Raw genomic sequence first — 18,108 nt, forward strand, 5'->3', positions numbered from 1 at the left:
TATTAATGAAAATTAAAAATAGGGATGCATGGAAATGATTTGACTCTTTGCCACATAAATGTACCTCAGGAGTGCAACTTTATTCATTCACTTTAATTCAGCAAAGCTATTCTAATCATACATTTTCTTAAGCAGTGCATTTCTTGCCATGAATGTATCTTAGAAATGCTAATGAGTCATATGTTAGTGAAATTTATACAGAAAAAAATAGATATTTGGTAAGCAAATACCTGCAGTATAATGGATCTCCCAGCTGGCTCCTCACACTCCCTGCCTTGTAGCTAACGTATATTTCGCATTATAATGCGCACTTAAAATCCTTTAATTTTCCCAAAATTCGTCAGTGCGCCTTATAATCCAGTGTGTCTTATGTATTAATTTTACCAGTCAGGTTGTAAAAAGCAGTAAAGCCACTCTGCTGAAGTGCAGCGGTAAAGTTTAATTTTAAAGTTTAATTCTTAAACACCGGTGCTGGAATAGCATTAGCAATATCCAATAACCGCTATTTCCCTGTTTAGAGGTGAGTATTATCGGCCCTGTAGCCTGCTGCTAACCCCAACTAGCACTGCTGGAGCAGCATAAGCATTACCCACTAACCATGCTAGCTTTTTTTGCCATTCAGAGGTGAGTATATTGGACTGTAGCCTGCTGTTAACCCCGGAGCACTCAGGGTTCAACAGTGTAGTGCTATCGGGCAGCATTAGCTGCTAAACGCTACCGGTTAATCGCTAATGCTTCAGCCTAAGTGCTGGAGAAATTCAGATATCTAAGCTTAGCTTAGCTTAGCTAAGCACTTTTGTTTTGTTACTACTGTTTTGTTTACTTAGCTTAGCTTGACTTAACTTAGTTAGCTACCCCTCCCCACCACCACCCAGCGGTGAGACTTGCTGAATTAGTGTCTCTTAATATCTGCCTTATAATCCAGTATGCTTTATGTAAGAAAATAGACCAGAAAATAGACGGTCATTGACGTTTACCTTATAATACGATGTGCCTTATAGTGCGAAAAATACGGTATATAGCAGTGATCTAAATAGTGCCACCAGAGCCACTGGAGGAGGGAAGGAGGTGTGTTGTTCAGCCACCATTGTTTAAAAAAAAATGCTAAAATTACAGGAAATACTACAATATGACTTCAAATAAATTAGTCATTGTTCTGGACAAATTTTCCAGTCCATTTTCAGCCAAAAACGTCTCTAATTTAAAAAATCTCAACATCAACCCTACTCTCCTTATTAAAAGCTTATATATCAGTATGAAAATGAAAGTGTATAGAGACATGTAAACATGATTCAGCAATGAGTTTGAGAATAAGGACCAGCAGAGCAGGGGAGGGAGGAACCCTCAACTTTAACAACCTGTCATTCATAGTTAACATCCATTCAGACACCTCAATTTCAGATTTAATTACAGCACTAGAAACACACACACACACAGCTGTGGAATGAATATATGAGCGCTTATGCATATGACATGCTGCGTGTCTCGTGACAAAGTGGTAAGCATTTATTCCACGTTAACAGAATACGAGCATACTGAGTGTGTTAACATAGCGTGTTATATATGTATGCATAATCTGAGGAGATGGGCTTTGTGTGTGTGTGTGTGTGTGAGTGTGTGTCTCCGTGCAGCAGGTTTAAATTCAAGTTTAGCCTTCAGAGAAGGAGACAGTAATTAAAGCTTCATCTGGCGCTGTAATTAAGACTTTGTTAAAATGCACTGGAGTGTTTTCACTACACATAATTACAGATATTTATTAAAAGAAGAAAAAAAAGTCCCTCATTCACATCCATCCTCTGTTTGCGCTTCTGTCTGTTTGAACACGAGCACTGATATAAAAACTGTCACATTTTTCTTCCCCTCACTGCGCCAGCAAAATAGAAAACGGACGAGTTAAAGACAGGAGCAGCACACACAGTATTAGAGTAGTGAACCTGTAACAGAGCCGCTACGGGTCACCGCCTCTCAGACAGGAGCAGAGCTACTGTGTCCTCCTCATCCTCTTCATCACTACAGAGGCTGAAGAGCGCGCAGAAACCTATAACCACACCTGACCCCTGTGTCATTGAGCCTGGGAGGTTTATAATGTAATGCGTAAAGAAAGCCTGAAGACTTGCACTGGTGTAAGGGCTTTTCTAAGTGTGGAGGAGGAAGGAGAGTAATGTGAAGAGGGTACTCACGCTGGCCCCAGCGGCCCGTGCGAGGGTTCAAGTAATTTGGGTAGAGGCCATTGGGTCTGTCCATCTTGGCCAGCAGCTTACGAATGTGCATCACCTGATAAAAACCAGCAATGACTGTTAATACTGAGACACATGTACACATATACATAAACAATTAGAGCTCAGAGGGTCAATGATTTTTAAAAGATAATTAAACTTACACAAAATAGAAAAATTATCACCAAATATTAGACAACCCCTAATAAAAAAAAAATGGGACAAAATGGAAAATGCAAAGACACAGTGTTTTACTTTAATTTTTAGCGCAAATTAATCACGGCACCAATTTTGACCCCAACCAATTTTTCCGCCATAATCTGCCCCACCCCTGCCTAACAGGTGGTCTCGGTCTGGTCCCAAACAAACTCTGGAGTGGTTCACTTGTTTATTTAGTAGTAGTAATTTACTACACAGACATCTGCGCTGCACATCCCATTGAAAACACTGTGTGTCAAAGTGCAGCAGCGAATTAAATATATACCAGGTAAGACACTAAAATTAATAGTATCAGATGCTCTTAAAGGGAAAGTGTGCACATTACTAAATACTTGCCATTACATATTTTCCCTAGGCCATTTAAATTTCCACCCCCCCATTGTCAGCATGTGTGCAATACCAAACACTTTGAGATTTTTATACTCAGCAAATTAAGTTCTAACTCAGAAGCCCTTCCAACCAAGCTGAGATGTTTCCTCTATCCAATTTGTCATGCATTATTTATTATTATATATTTATCTCCCCTTAAACATACAGTATAACCTAGTATTTTAATTGACACCACTAACATAAATATAATTGCATAATTGCATTTTAAATTTCTTAAATTCATTATTTTACTTACGTTTAAATATCTACTATAAAAAACTTTTCTTAAGTTTATAAGAAGAAAACGTGCAATTAATCACCGTTACACCTTTGCCCCATGTGCACCGAAACTCCTACCGATTCTTTGAATGATTTAGTTATGCAAATGCCTGTCAGTCTTTCTTTGAGGAACATTGTTTTTTTAAAACATTTCAATAACTTTCTCAAACATGTATTGACATTCTGAAGACCTTGTTTATATATTTTAGCCTTTTTACCAGCCTTAAATTGCTGTTACATTATTGCAGGAATTAATGTGTATTAACAAATTAATTCAATCACTTTTAATGACTGGTCAAAATGTGTCTTGGGTTTAAACTGTCAGCAATTAAATAATAAGTCTGGTTTTTGTGTATGTGTATATGTTTATCTAGTTCATATTGTGTGATCTTTAAACAAACAAACCAAACAAATACATAGATAAAACTGTATCGGCCAAATTGATTGTAAAGAAACAGGAAATGGCCACAAAATAAATTAATGATCAGATCACTCACAAGAAACAAACTAAACTATAAAAAGTCTAGCTTTAGATGCATAAATGAATAAGAAAACTGAAGAGTAAGTGCTTATTAAATACTGGACCTTCTGATAATATGCAGGGTTCCCAGTCAGATATGTCAGGTGCACAAACTCCATGTGCAGGGTTCCGAATTCAGCCAGGATGCTGCTTCCAGCCGACGCCCAGCCCCAGTTCCGGCCCACGCCGCTGTAAAACAGGAGAGATAGCATTACTGAGATTAAAGGCTGAGCTGTGCCCTGTGATGTTTGATACAGCGCGTGTTCATGTGTTCATACACTGTGTTCACGTTAGAGATGCACTCTCCACGATTCAATACCGGCTCTTTTAACTGAGCCCTGCTTTACCCCGACCCGTCACTCTCCGTCAACAGCACTCCTGTCTGCTCTGTCTGCTGCAGGTGCCTCCTCCTCTGTGGCCCTTCCTCATTCACATTCATGCTGCATTGGCGTCATCCTTTTGAGGGACAGTATGTTTGTGTGCGTCTGTAATGACTGGGCGAGTGCCCTCCGGGCGAGAGGGGATTAATGGAACACAAACGCGCTCTTTTCCTCGGGATTAGAGACACCTTGAAAAATCACGGTGGTCTCGTCTGTTCCCAATCCATTTTCTTCAAACACCCAATTAATTCACAAAAGCTGTGTGTCAGGCTCTGTTTGATTCAGCCTCCTTTCTGCCCCAAAAGCCTAATGTACATTCACAATGCGCTCAATGGATTAATTGTGCAATTTTCATCTCACGCCATTGAAATGAAATTATGTGGACAGTCGCATTAAGCAGGGAAAGAGCAGTGCAGGCCCCCAGAAGACCTATTCACATGAGAACTAACAGGCTTACATTATGTAGCGCTTAAAAGCAAGAAAGCAGGCCCAGTGGAATTACCAAACAAGCTGGAGCTCTGAGGATGGAGGAATGTGGAGGAAGCAACAAGCATTCTTATAAATAAATGTGCTAAAATGGGATATTTAAAGCACTAGCACAGAAAAAGCTGTTTGTTTTGGGTTAGTGTTATATTGTTCACACCACCCCACCGAACAATCACATAAATATCATCTTTTCATGACTTTCCATGCATAATTATTGCAGGATTATTTTAATTTAGGAAAGACTAATATATTATGCTTTCACATTTAAAAAAAAAACACTGGATAAAAATGTATGTTTATAAATGTATATTTATGTGATTTATGTATTCTGATTAAGGTTTAGGGAAAAAGAGACACAGAATCATCAATATAATTTTTTTTTTACTATTTTTATATGATGAAAAAAAGTCTTAAGAAATCCGAGAATACTCCACTTAAATAATAAATTACTGAACTGCAATCCATCTTTTTTTCCTGGATTTTCTTACTCAAAGTCCTAAATCTTACTTTAATCGAAGGAATCAAAAAGCATGCTATATATATATATATATATATATATATATATATATATATATATATATATATATATATATATATATGTGTGTGTGTCTGTGTGTGTTAGGGCTGCAGCTATCAATTATTTTAATAATCAAGTACTCTACTGAAAAATCGATTTGATTAATCGAGTAATCAGATAAAACATAAAATAAAAGATTTCATAAAAGATTTCATTTCATAAAATAAGAAATTTTACTTAATAATGAATGACCAATTGGTTTATTTTTTTAATTCACAACATACATGTTCACATTGCAAACACAAATAGAAATACATAAATAGATAAAACATAAAAAAACACACAATAGACAAATACCACAAGTAACAATTTAATAATTTAATAAATTAAGTTAAATTATTTCAACTTAGGATTTTTTGTAAGTATTAAATATAGGGCATTAATCAATAATAAAGGCATAAACATTGGCGTTATGTTGTGCATCTTAGCTAAATGACAATACAGTAAGTTCATAGCCAGCTAACTTAAACTCCACAGTGCTGTGTTTACTGATTATACATAAAGACTGTATTAAATGGAGTACTTGTCTCCGTTCTAAACAACTAACCACACATATTAGACTGTATTAATAATAATCAGCACTCCACAGCGCTGTCTTATGTTATTATGTATTAATGTTAATCTCATTGATTTGTTATAAAACCTCCACCTCCTCTACCTGCTTCCTGTGCGTGGGTGACGCAATGCTAAGCACGCTATTTCACATTAAAAGTCTGTGCTAAATTCCGTGCTCTGCCTTTTAAAATTAATTAAACAATTACTCGAGGCACAGAAAATGAATTGATCAATTTTTAACTCGAATTACTCAAGTAATCGTTTCACCCCTAATATATATATATATACACACACAAACACACCGCTATATAAGTATAATATAAGTGTCTGTAAACATGAATGTGAAAGCATAACTGAAAAAAAGAGCCAAAAACATAATTTATCACATAATTCTGAGGTTCTATAACAAGCAAGACTGAAAAAACTTAGTAGAGCAGGAGTGAAAAGGTGTTGGCAGATAATCTAACGCACCTCTTGAGGTTGACCATCGCCCAGGGGATGCCTGTGGGGGTGTTGAAGGCAGGAAGCAGCTTCTCAGCTAGTTGAACAGCCTTCACCTTAAAGACCTGGCAGACGGAGAGAAGGAGAATGAGGAAAAGTGAAACAGGGGAAAATGAGGTTGTGTGCAGCACAGACAAAGGCAGACAGAAACCCAGACGAAGTGTCTAAAAATGTCTCGATTTCCCAACATTTAGCCTCAATTCTCTCCTAAGGAGGCTGGGGCAACCCCCGACTGAGGAGCAACACTCAAACCAGTGATCTGGAAGCTCATCGCAGAGAACACTTTGCGTTTTTACCTCACAGGACTGGTGTGCGCCGACACTCGAGCACAAAGCCAGCAGTCAGAGGTAAAAATAAGAGGCAGTGAGAGGTGCAGCAGTTCTGAATCAAAACTAACATTTGCAGATTAGTCCACAGTGTGATATGAACTGTGATTACAGCTGCCGACACCCACACATAAGGGCTGCGGCCAGCGTTTAGCTTTATATTCTTTAGACTGTGTTAGTGAAAATAAGAATAAATTTCTTTAGTTCCTCACTGCATAAACAGTGCTTACACTACATCTTCATCATCATATGATTTATAAAAAAAAATTGGTTACATTTTCATAAACCTTAATACAAGGAATACACTGCAAAAAAAAAAAATCAATTTAAAGTGAAATTAACTTTTTTCAAGGCAATAAATCTTATTTTTGCTGTCTTAGTAAGCATTGTAAGTTTAAGAGTATATTGCTTATTTTAGGAAAAAAGTAAACAGTCATGTATTTTTTTATTAATATGTCCCAATTTAAGCCCAAAAAATCTTTTAGACCTTACGTTTTTTTTCCTGTTCCACACTGAGCTCTAACATGGAACACAGTCTCGGGTTTGCTGTTTTTTCTTCTCTCCTTTCCCTGTGTATCCTACCTTTTAATTTTTTCATCCTCGTTTTCCTTTCCCGACCATGTGACCCCTATTTTTTAACTATAACCTAAACCCAACTCTAAGCTTAACCTACAGCCAATTTTCGCGCTCTTTTATTTCTTCTAAAAATATGTGTTCTAGTTTGTTTAGAAGGACAAAACAAAGATCACCATTCAAGCTGTCCAATCTCTGTGCCAGGACACACACACACAGCCCAACACTGTGTTTATACTTAGTCTGAGTGTTGCTTCACTGGGAACAATGATTTTCCCAGATGTGTGTGTATGAATGTCGATCATGTAGGTCCAAAATGATCTCTGCTGTGTGTGGAGCTCTGGATGAACTGCTACAGTGTTTCTTCCAAAGCTACAATCAGTGAAACAGCACAGGCAACAAGTGTGGCATACTAAATAACTAAATAACTGGTAATAACTGTTATCAAATGTATTTTATATAGGACATGCATTTTTGTCTACTTTATTTTACTTCTGTTTTGCCGCACTGATAAAAAAAAAAAAAAAAAGCTGTTTTTTTGGATAGCTAGCCTTTAAACAAACAACCCCACCAGCACAGTTTATTAAGAAAATATGAAATATGAGAGGAAAGATACAGCATTATAAATAGCAATATGTAACTATACAGCTTTTTTCCACACTACTAAAGACAAACACTGTAGTTCATCAAGAAATTGTTCTTGGAACTGAATGAACCTTTATAAGTATAAAGAAGTAATGATGATATATGTAAGTCTTTACAATACTAAGAGCAAAAAGATATATATATATATATATATATATATATATATATATATATATATATATATATATATATATATATATATTTGGAAAAATGTACAACTGAAACAAGGCTCTAATACCCTGCTGGGCCACACCTAGCAGACCAAAAAGTGTTGTAATCTGGTAGACACATTCCTGGGAAACCCTCGCTTGGGCGAGCATTATCCTGCTGAAAAAAAGCCAGTGTGTCTCCCTGATATGTGGAGAGGCAATACATGTGGCGACTCGGTTCCGATACATCAGCCCACAGATACCTTGTGCTGTGGACATCACCCTTTGGAGTGATGTGGGGAGAGAGCGCCATCTACCCACCCAGAGAGAGAGAGCAAGGTCAATTGTGCTCTCTCAGGGCTCCAGTAGCTGATGGCAAGCTACATGAACAGCATTCGAACCGGCGATCTCCTGATCATAGTGGCAGCGCTTGGCCCACTGGACCACTTGTCCCAACCCTGTTTTTTAATCCCAGCTTTCATGCCTCTTGGCATGTTCTCCTCCACCAGTCTTACACACTGCTTTTGGATAACTTTATGCCACTCCTGGTGCAAAAATCCATCTTCCTCTTGATTATATTCCAGAGGTTTTCAATTTGGTAAAATCAAAGAAACTCATTATTTTTTAACTGGTCTCTTTTTTTCCAGAGCTGTACATCCCAAATAGAGCACGTAATTTATGACTTCCATGACTATTTTTATGTTACATTTTCAGAACTGCATGTTCCTGAAGAGTAATCATCATGTTGATCTGCACTCTATTCTCTGATACATCTTTAATCTGTATTTTGATTTGCATTGCTCTGAATCAACATGAAGAGTCGAAGACAGAACAGAGTGATGGAGGGATGTCATGTGTGAGGAACTGCTCCCCGAGGAAATATGGGTTCAGAACAGAGGCAGGGTAAGGGCTGCACTAGGTCACTGTCGCTGCAGGCGCTCTTGGAGGCACGTCTCAGCTACAGATCAGGCTGAGTGTTTTATGGAGCTGAACACTCCAACAGAACAGAAAAGGCAGGTGGGGGTGAAGTGTGGTTACATTGAGAGACGGCAGGCACTGGAGGTCAATAATGGTGGCTCTGCTCTTCTGGTTGGCCTTTTGGGTGAAGACTGAAGAGATTAGAGAGACATATGGCAGAAAAGGCCTCTCTCTGTTTCACCCTCTCTCCTGGAAACAACCTGCACATCCTGATGTTTCTATTTCCAGCCTCTGCCTGACAGCTTTCACATTTGGCCCATTAAAATGCACAACAGATCACACACACATTCATGTGAGAGGGGTGGAGAGTAGCGCACACTCACTCACACACACACACACCTACAGTTATTTAAAAAGGCCAAAGGTAGAAGGTGTGGGTAAAGTGTCTGATGGAAATGGTAAACAGTAAACACAAACCATTCAGAGAAAAGAGAAGCTGAGAGAGAAAGGACAAAGGAGGAGGGGGAGAAGGGGGAAGAAAATGAAAAAAAAAAAAACAGGAAGAGAGAGGGACAGCGTGAAAGGCAAGGAGAGAAAACGAGATGGGAGGAAAAATAGAGTGCATGCAAGAGAGAGAGAAAGGGGACGAGAGAAAAGCAAGAAAACAGGAGAGACAGAAGAGGGTGAAAAAGAAATAAGGAGAAAAATGAGACAAAAAAATTAAGAGAGCATGCAAGTAAGAGAGTAAGAGGAAGAGAAAAAGAAGGGCAAAGAGACAGAAAAAGGGAGGCAGAGAGAAGGAAAAAATAGAGAGAGCAGGGAAAGCGACAAGGAGAGAGAGAATATGAGAGAAACAACAGAAAGGGATGTAAAAAGGCAAGATGAGAGATAGAGAAGAATAAAAGAGAGAGCAATAAAAAGGGTGAAGAGAAAAAAGAGAGAGGAAGGAGCAGAGAGAGAGAGGTGGGACATGACAGAAGCGCAAGAAAGGGGGAAAGAGAGAAAAAGAGCAAAGAGATAGAGATAAAAGCAAAAAAAAGGGCAAGAGAAAAAAAGAAAAAAGGGTAGAGAGAAATACAGTAAGAATGTGAGAAAATAATACAAGAAAGGAGGAGGAGAGAAACAAAATAGAAAAAGAAGGGAAAAGCAAGGAAAAAAGGTATGAGAGAGACAGAGAAGGAGAAAAGAGCAAAAGAATGAGAGAAGAGCAAAGAAAGAGAAGGAAAGAGAAAAAAATAAACAAAGGGTAAAGAGAAAGACAGAAGGAAGGAGATATAAAAAGAAAACTATAAAAGAATGAGAAGAGAGAGAAAGAGGAAAAGAGAGAGAAGGAGGGAAAGAGAAAAGAAAAGCGGACGAGGGGGGGAGAAGGAGAGAGACAAGTAGAGACAGGGTAAAAGAGAAGGGAATTGAGAGAGTGAGAGAAGGAGGGAGAGAGAGCATGAGAGAGAAAAAAGAAAAAGAGGGAGAAAGAGAAGAGGAAGAGAGATAGAGATGGAAAAGAGAGAGAGAGAGAAAGAGAGAGAGAAGTGATAAAAATAAATGAGCAGAAAAATGAGTAAGCCATTGAATGAAAAACAGAGAATGGGGAAGAAAGAAGGAGAGAAAGACAGAAACAAGGAGAAATGCTAGTATTAGATAATAGAGAAAGAGAGATTGCAAGAAAGAGGATTAAATTATAGGAAGAACAGATGAGAAAAAGCAGTTGAGAGTGAGCACACAAGCGAATGAGAGTGAGAGAGAGCGAGAAAGAGAGAGAGAGAGAGAGAGAGAGAGAGAGTGTTTGTAATTCCCAGATTGCAGATTTTGTTTCAGCAGTCTAATCTGAGTGATGCAGATCATGAACAGCGCAGCTGATCCTGTTATTACACATATGAGGATATCAGCGGGGGCACTCCCTTCAGCACGACCTCACCCCTACGACACACACCAGCGCCTGCTCTTTTAATGCCAAATGGAGGCATATAAAGAGATTAAGCTGATGGAGTGTGTGAAACGGAGGGAACGAGTGTTTGTGCAGGAGGTCCCTGAGGACAGGGTTAAAGCTGGATTAAACACTCTCACTCCGTCACTGTGCCTCTACTATTATTTATCATGTGTTTGTTTATCTACAGCTTCCTGGTGCGTTTACTCTCTGTTTTCATGGAAATTTACGCTCCATTATGGGAATCTGCCAGTCAAGCACTGTGAGCTCAGTCTGTGGTTAATAAATTTTTATGGAAAAGGCAATGGTTCCCTACAGAACCATGAAAATCCAAAGAACCATCAGAATACTTAATAGATTCTTTACCTGATTACAGTATTTTTCGTGCTGGATTAAAAGGCACACTATCAATGAACGTCTATTTTATGGTCTATTTTTTAATACATAAGGCGCACTGGATTATAAGGCGCATTTTAAGAGACACTATAAGAAACTGGTGGGGAGTAGCTAACAAAGTTAAGTAAAGCTAAGCAAAGTAAACAAAACTGTAATAAAAAAGACTTTCTTTTAAAGTCAAACAAGCGCTGGAAGTTAATCTACACAGATTTCTCTCCTGAAAAAAAGTGCTTTGTTACTATTTATTTACAGTAAGCTTTGATTCCGGAATTTCTTCAGCACAAGACTGGAGCATTAGCGGCTAACTACTCAACAGTAACCCTGAGTGTTCTGGTAAACCAGAGCGAATTTAGCTAGCGGATCATCCCATGTAGCATTCTTTAACACAGCAAACACGCAGGCTACAGTCCGATATGCTCACCTCTGAACCACAAAAGAGCTAGCATGGTTAATGTGGGTAATGTAAATGCTGCTCCAGCAGTGCTAGTCAGGGTTGTTTGGTGAAATATCCCTGGTTTTTAATCACAGTTTTCATGCATATTGGCATGTTCTCCTCCACCAGTCTTACACACTGCTTTTGGATATGCCACTCTTGATGCAAAAACTCAAGCAGATCAGCTTGGTTTGATGGCTTTTGATCATCCATCTTCCTCTTGATTATATTCCAGAGGTTTTCAATTTGGTAAAATCAAAGAAACACATCGTTTTTAAGTGGTCTTTTAATTATTTTTTTCCAGAGGTGTAGTTCCTGCCCCATAGAATGTGTAAACACATTAAATTCTAACTTTTTAAGGCACCATAAAAAGTCCACAGAGGTTTATGCTTATCTAGGTATGTTCATTTTTTTTTATTAGTGCACATATAAGAAAACGTTTTTGCCTGATCTTCTCTTTATTTTAGACTTTTACTCATATCTTGAACAGACTAAGATGTAGAAAGCAGGGAGGGCTTAGTCATCATAAAGGCACTGGAAGGCCTCCACAGCAGAAATGTGAACTAAATATGTGCACTTTAATCCATGCGTGATTAACGGTGCTCCACAGCTTGACGGCTAGCAGATATTCTCTGTAAAGGACATGCGGACAAGGACAATGACAGTAAGAGAGAGAAAGAAAGTGCATGTGAGAGAGAGAGGCAGAGAGGGAGATAACTACATCTCTGTGAGGGTGCAGAAGGAGAATCCAGCAGAGATAGATGGCCCTCTGGCTTTTTCACCATCAGTCTCATTCTCTGCCTGGCTGCTGCTGACAGGCTGCTGAGAGCACAGCTTGGCTAAACTCCCCTCATTATCGAATATCAGTTGACTCTGCTGCCCAGGTCTGTACAGGTAAACACTACACAGTGGTCTTTATCGCCCTCTGTTCGCTCTCTCTCTCTCTCAGGGCTTAAAAAAACCCGAAGAGGAAGAGTCGACTCTGGAACAGCGAGATTACAATAAGAAACATACTGCATCTCCACTCCTCTCAAAACCCAAAACAGCAAACTCAACAGCAATGCAGCACATTTTAAATAGCCCGTAAGTACATAAGCACTCAAATGTTATCAATAAGGTTTAGAGCTATATAAATATCCTACTAAACCTCTAGGATTCACAATTCCTAAATTTCCAGAGCCTGCCTTTTCAGAGACATCTTTTTCAAATTTTAAGATTTTACTTTATAAATCATTGGATGTTTGGATCAGCAATTTCAGTTAAATATATTATATAGCAGATGAACACAGTGATATTTGAGAAGTGAAATTAAGTCAGTCAGGTTTGATGGTTTCTGAACATCAACAGCCTGCTTTAAATCACACCACAGATTTGTATTAATATTCAGGTCTGTGGACTGAGATGATCATTCCAGAATGTCGTACTTATTCCACTGCATGAATTCTTTAGTAGATTTTGAGCAGTGTTTAGTGTTTAGGGTCGTTGAGCATCTTGTTGAAGTATCCAGCCCTGGCGCTTCAACTTTATCACTGACTCATGAACATTGTTTTTAAGAATCTGCTAATATTGACTGAAATCCATACGACCCTCAACTTTAACAAGATTCCCAGTACCTGCACTGACTAAACAGCCCAACAAAATGAAGGAACCACCAATTTATTTTACTGTGGGGAGCAGTAAAGTGTTTGTCTTGGAATGCTGTGTTCTTTTTCATCCATGCATACCGCAATCCACATAACTCAATTTTAGATTCATCAGTCCACAGCACCTTATTCCAAAATGAAGCTGTCTTGTCCAAATGTGCTTTAGCTTTAGCATACCTCAAGCGACTCTGTTTGTGGCGTGTGCTCAGAAAGGCTTCTTCTGCATTTATTACATAGAACTGTACAAGCTTCCTAGGATATCAAAACGTGTAATGTAACGTTTATGTTCTGTATGTTACAGATGGTTATTTATATAATAAGCAAGTACAGACTACTGAACAGTAGCGTACTACCTTAAACCTTCTCCCCAGCTAAGCAGGTTCAGTACAAACTGGCCACATCGTCCATTATTTTTGATGAACGCCATGTCTGAGTACAGGAGAGGGGTGTAGTTTCCAAGGGCCTGCTTGACCACTCTCTTTATTAAAGCACTCAGCCCAACAAAGGGCTCTTCATTCAATTAATGACTCTCTGTTAATTACGGGCTGAGGGCCAACTCTGCATGTCATTGCTGAGCTGCGTGCAGCCGCCTCAGGCCACCATTTATCTCCACCTGGTCTTCACCATACAGAATTGAGGCTGAGGAAAGAAACAAACAGCCAGAGAGAAAAAGTAAGAGTTCAAAACACAGGAGAACGTGGAAGAGAAGAGGAAAATGAGGGGAGAAAGAGAAAGGAGAAAGAGCAAAAGAGGAGGGCAGAGAGAAGAAAGTAAACATCATCGATCATGTGGCTGCAGTCTGGGCTGGAACAGGCTGACAGGCAGCACAGGGCCACTGGGGCAGGGAGGGGCTTTGAGGACAGCCATTATAGCCCAATGTCTTCTCTCCAGCTACATTTGCCCACTTTATTCTCCATCTTCAGCTCCGTTCCCCATCTCCCGTGGTCTCTTCTCAGGCTCATTTCCTCATCACTGAGCTGCCAAAAGCATCTGTCCACTGCACTCTTCATCTCTCTCTCCCCGGTCCCCACAACTGTCACACTCAGCTTGTTCCTCTAGTTCAAGTGTCTTATGATGTGATTTTGAACTGAATTACATTCAGCTCAATTCAAATGTATCTGTGTAGCCCTTGCAGTAATAGGTGCTGTCATGAAATATCCCTCAGATCAAAAGAAAGACCTTGAAAGAAACCAAGGCTCGATGAAGCGACTGATCCTACTCTTTTCGACACTACATATCAAAACCAACAGCAGCAATAATATAACCAATACAACTAACATAAAAGTATGGAATGCAAACAAAAAGCACAGTGTTGTTGTCAGATTCGTCCACAGTGTGATGGCCCATCAAAGATACCTATAAGTCCACAAAAGACTATACTACATCTGGACATGGTTATTATAAGGCTTTTGGTTTGTGTAGTAAAGTTTGCCAAAGTAAAGTAATCCTTTTCCTCGCCCGTGTGGTTCTATCAGAGATTTTTGAATGACAGTTTTTGATACAGTGCAGTCTGAAGGATTAGAGATTATGGGCGATCATTTTAGGCTTGCGCCCTTGCCCTTATGTTACTTACTAAAATTCCTCCCTGCATCATTTAATGATGTTATGTGCTGTAGAGGCAGAAATATTCAACTCCTTTCCTATCTTTCTTCGCAGATCACTGATTTTCTCACACATTTGTCAAAAACTGAACCTCTGCCCAGCTTTGCAGCAAATCATGATTACAATTACCTGATTACAATATAGTATAGTAATAAGTATATTACCAATTGAGATGAAGTTGACCAGAGAAAACATGAAATATGGTGTACAATTAAATAAAAGTCAAAATAATACAAGAAACTACTTTTTATTAGCAATTTTCATAGTGTTTTAACTTTTGACTTTTTTTGATTTGGAGCTGTGTAATCTAAACAAACCAAAAAACCTGATTTGACAAAGTTGTTTCCAGTGTCTTTCTGAAGAAAGCGTATCAAAAGACTCCAAATTAGTAAAATGTAGCAGACGCCAACCAGAAGTTCTTAATCCTGTTTGTACATTCATACAAAATTAAACCATCAATTTGAGATTACCTAAACATCCTAGAGCAATTTTTTTTTTCTTGTGGGATATAAGAAGCCTTTATTACTTGCGAGCAGGGCTGGATGATATAGCCAAAGTGTATAACCTATTTATTTTCTTATTTCAGTTGATGTGATATACTTGTGATACTGATCTCAACATAATGAATGTCAGCTACTGACCAATAATAATAATGTATATCAAAAAATCGTAAAAAATCGTGTTATTGAAGATTACTGAATTATTGGCCAGTAGTCCTTGCTTGTTATTTACTTTAGATTCCTAACTGCAGTGCAAACATTATTATAGCTAATCGACTATATCTGAGATGTGGAGATTTTACTTGTTGTTAATGTTTTTTTCTATTTATTTTATGTGGAGATGTTATTTATTTAGCAAAAGTACTGCTTTCACACAAAGTGTTATGTGAAATAGAGCCATCAGTGCTAAAGCTATTCCAAATGTTCTGTTCTGTATTTGGTTTTAGAAATGAAGAGCTTCAGTCTTTCCCTGTGCTGTCTTCCCTCCCACTTTAATCTACAGCGATTTCTCTCCTCTGCTCCATTTACTTCACCTCGTCCAATGATGGTTCCATGCTCAGTTTCTTTTATCGGTTCATTTTCTTTGATCTATTCTCTATTCTCCCTCGATCCAAGAGCATCCTCCTCAGAGTGATAATATGCCTCTCAGTCAACAGGGAAAGAGCCCTCCTCCATCTGCTACTCCATTACAAACCCAGTGACTGGCAGCAGCTCTTCACCCCCATGGCTGCCTCAGGCTAAATGAGGGCGGCCTGAGGTGCATCCACGGCCGAGGAAGCAGACTCAATTCCCATCCATTCGGCTCTGCTCTGCTCAGCCCGCTGAGGTAGGAAGGAAGTTTACTGGTTAAGAGTGCTATGGAAATAGGTGGAGAATGCAGAGCTGCTCAGGGGCATGGGTGAGAGCACAGGTCACACAGTTTGACAGGAAATGGTGTTTTTTGTGTGTGTGTGCATGTGTGCTTTTGTGTGTTTCAGATAGAGCCCATTATCTGCAGCCATCTAATGAAGTGTCTGCTGTGGCAATGTGTCGCTTAATTTCCCTGCATTTTTCACCTTCACACTAAAAGCAGGAGGACAGTGTGTTGCAGAGGAGCATAGATATGCAGCCCAGCACCGGAGAATGGGAGGAGGAGGAGGTTCATTTAGAGCCTGAAGGAAGATAAAAGAGCGAGTGGGAGGGAGGGTTAATTAACATGGGCTAAACGTGATGGGACGATTATTTCCCCAAAGACTGCTTTCCTCAGACCAATGGGCCAAACAACACTCCCCTGAGCACTCCTGCAACACTCCTCTCTCTCTCCAGCACTCAGCTCAGCTCTGTTTGGCAAACCTTTATTTATGTGCTTAAGTGTGGGTAAAAAGAAAACCTGCATGAATCCTCCCTTTCTAATTCAAGGACATTACACGATCCGACACATCCTGCCACAGCTGAGCACAAATTTAGCTTCCTACCCATTTCAAACATTATGATCGGCAGCACTTTCACTTTGTACTTGAATTCAAGCACAAACCGCTCCTTTCCTTTCAGGAATATTTTCCATCACATCGACATTCAAGAAATTTCAAGGACTAAGAAAAACAAGTGAGCTGGTGAATCTGTAGTGCTGGGCGATTACGGCCTAAATAAATAATCTTCGATTTTTTTCCACAAAAAATACGATTTTCAATTATAATAGTTTTTTTTCCCCCTCACCTACTAAAACTCAAATGACAGATGACAAAGAAATGGTTCAAAACTAGGTTAAGCTGTATATATATACAGTGAGTCCAAGAAGTATTTGATCCCTTGTTGATTTTCTTCGTTGGCCCACTAATAAAGACATGATCATTCTATACTTTTAATGGTAGATGTATTCTTACATGGAGAGACAGAATATTAAAAAGAAAATCCAGAAAATAAATCTAAGGAATATATATTAATTGATTTGTATTTCATGGAGTGAAATAAGTATTTGATCCCTTAGTATTCATTAGCAGTTCTGGCTTTTACAGACCAGTTAGACACTCCCAATCAACTTGTTACCTGACCTGAAGCCACCTGTTCTCACTAATCACTTGTGTGAAAAACACCTGTCCACAGAATCAGACAGATCACACAGATTTCAAGTCTCCAACATGGGTAAAACCAAAGAGCTGTCACAGGACCTCAGAGTCAGAATTGTTGACCTTCACAAAGCTGGAATGGGCTACAAAAAGATTAGTAAGGTGTTGGATGTGAAAGTAACAACTATTGGTGCAATTATCAGAAAGTTTAAAGAGTATAACATGACAATCAACAGACCTCGGCCCGGTGCTCCAAAGAAGATTTCGCCTCGTGGGGTGGCAATGATGCTGAGAACGATCAGAAATCGTCCTGCAACCACTCGGCAGGAGTTAGCAAATGACCTGAAGGCAGCTGGGACCACAGTTTGCAAGGAAACAATTGGCAACACTTTGCGCAACAATGGATTCACATCCTGCAGTGCCCGAAAGGTACCCCTGCTGAAGAGAGCACATGTGGAGGCGCGCCTCAAGTATGCCAATGATCATTTGAAAGATGAACCAAGTTATTGGGAGAAGGTTTTGTGGTCAGACGAGACCAAAATTGAACTTTTTGGCCTCAACTCCACCCGCCATGTGTGGAGGAAGAAAAATGCTGCCTATGACCCCAAGAACACTGTGCCCACCGTCAAGCATGGAGGTGGAAGCATAATGTTTTGGGGGTGTTTCTCTGCCAAGGGTACAGGGCTACTTCACCGCATCACTGGGAAGATGGATGGAGCCATGTACCACACAATCCTGAGGGACAACCTCCTCCCCTCTGCCAGGGATCTGAAAATGGGCCGTGGTTGGGTCTTCCAACATGATAACGACCCTAAACATACAGCAAAGGCAACAAAGGATTGGCTCAAGAAA

The 18,108-nt window shown here is 39.4% G+C and overlaps 1 protein-coding gene across 1 annotated transcript in view; it reads right to left on the bottom strand.

The window, feature by feature from the left end:
• Positions 1-18,108, bottom strand: part of man1a2 (mannosidase, alpha, class 1A, member 2) — a 169,756-nt gene that overhangs the window by 29,841 nt on the left and 121,807 nt on the right. Inside the window, exons 7-9 of the mRNA XM_049485404.1 lie at positions 6,073-6,167; positions 3,669-3,792; positions 2,181-2,274 (exon numbers count right to left, since the gene is read on the bottom strand). Coding sequence (XP_049341361.1) covers positions 2,181-2,274; positions 3,669-3,792; positions 6,073-6,167 — 313 coding nt within the window. The remainder of the gene's footprint in view (positions 1-2,180; positions 2,275-3,668; positions 3,793-6,072; positions 6,168-18,108) is intronic.

The sequence above is a fragment of the Astyanax mexicanus genome, chromosome 11 (genome assembly GCF_023375975.1).
Source record: "Astyanax mexicanus isolate ESR-SI-001 chromosome 11, AstMex3_surface, whole genome shotgun sequence".
Lineage (NCBI taxonomy): Eukaryota > Metazoa > Chordata > Actinopteri > Characiformes > Acestrorhamphidae > Astyanax > Astyanax mexicanus.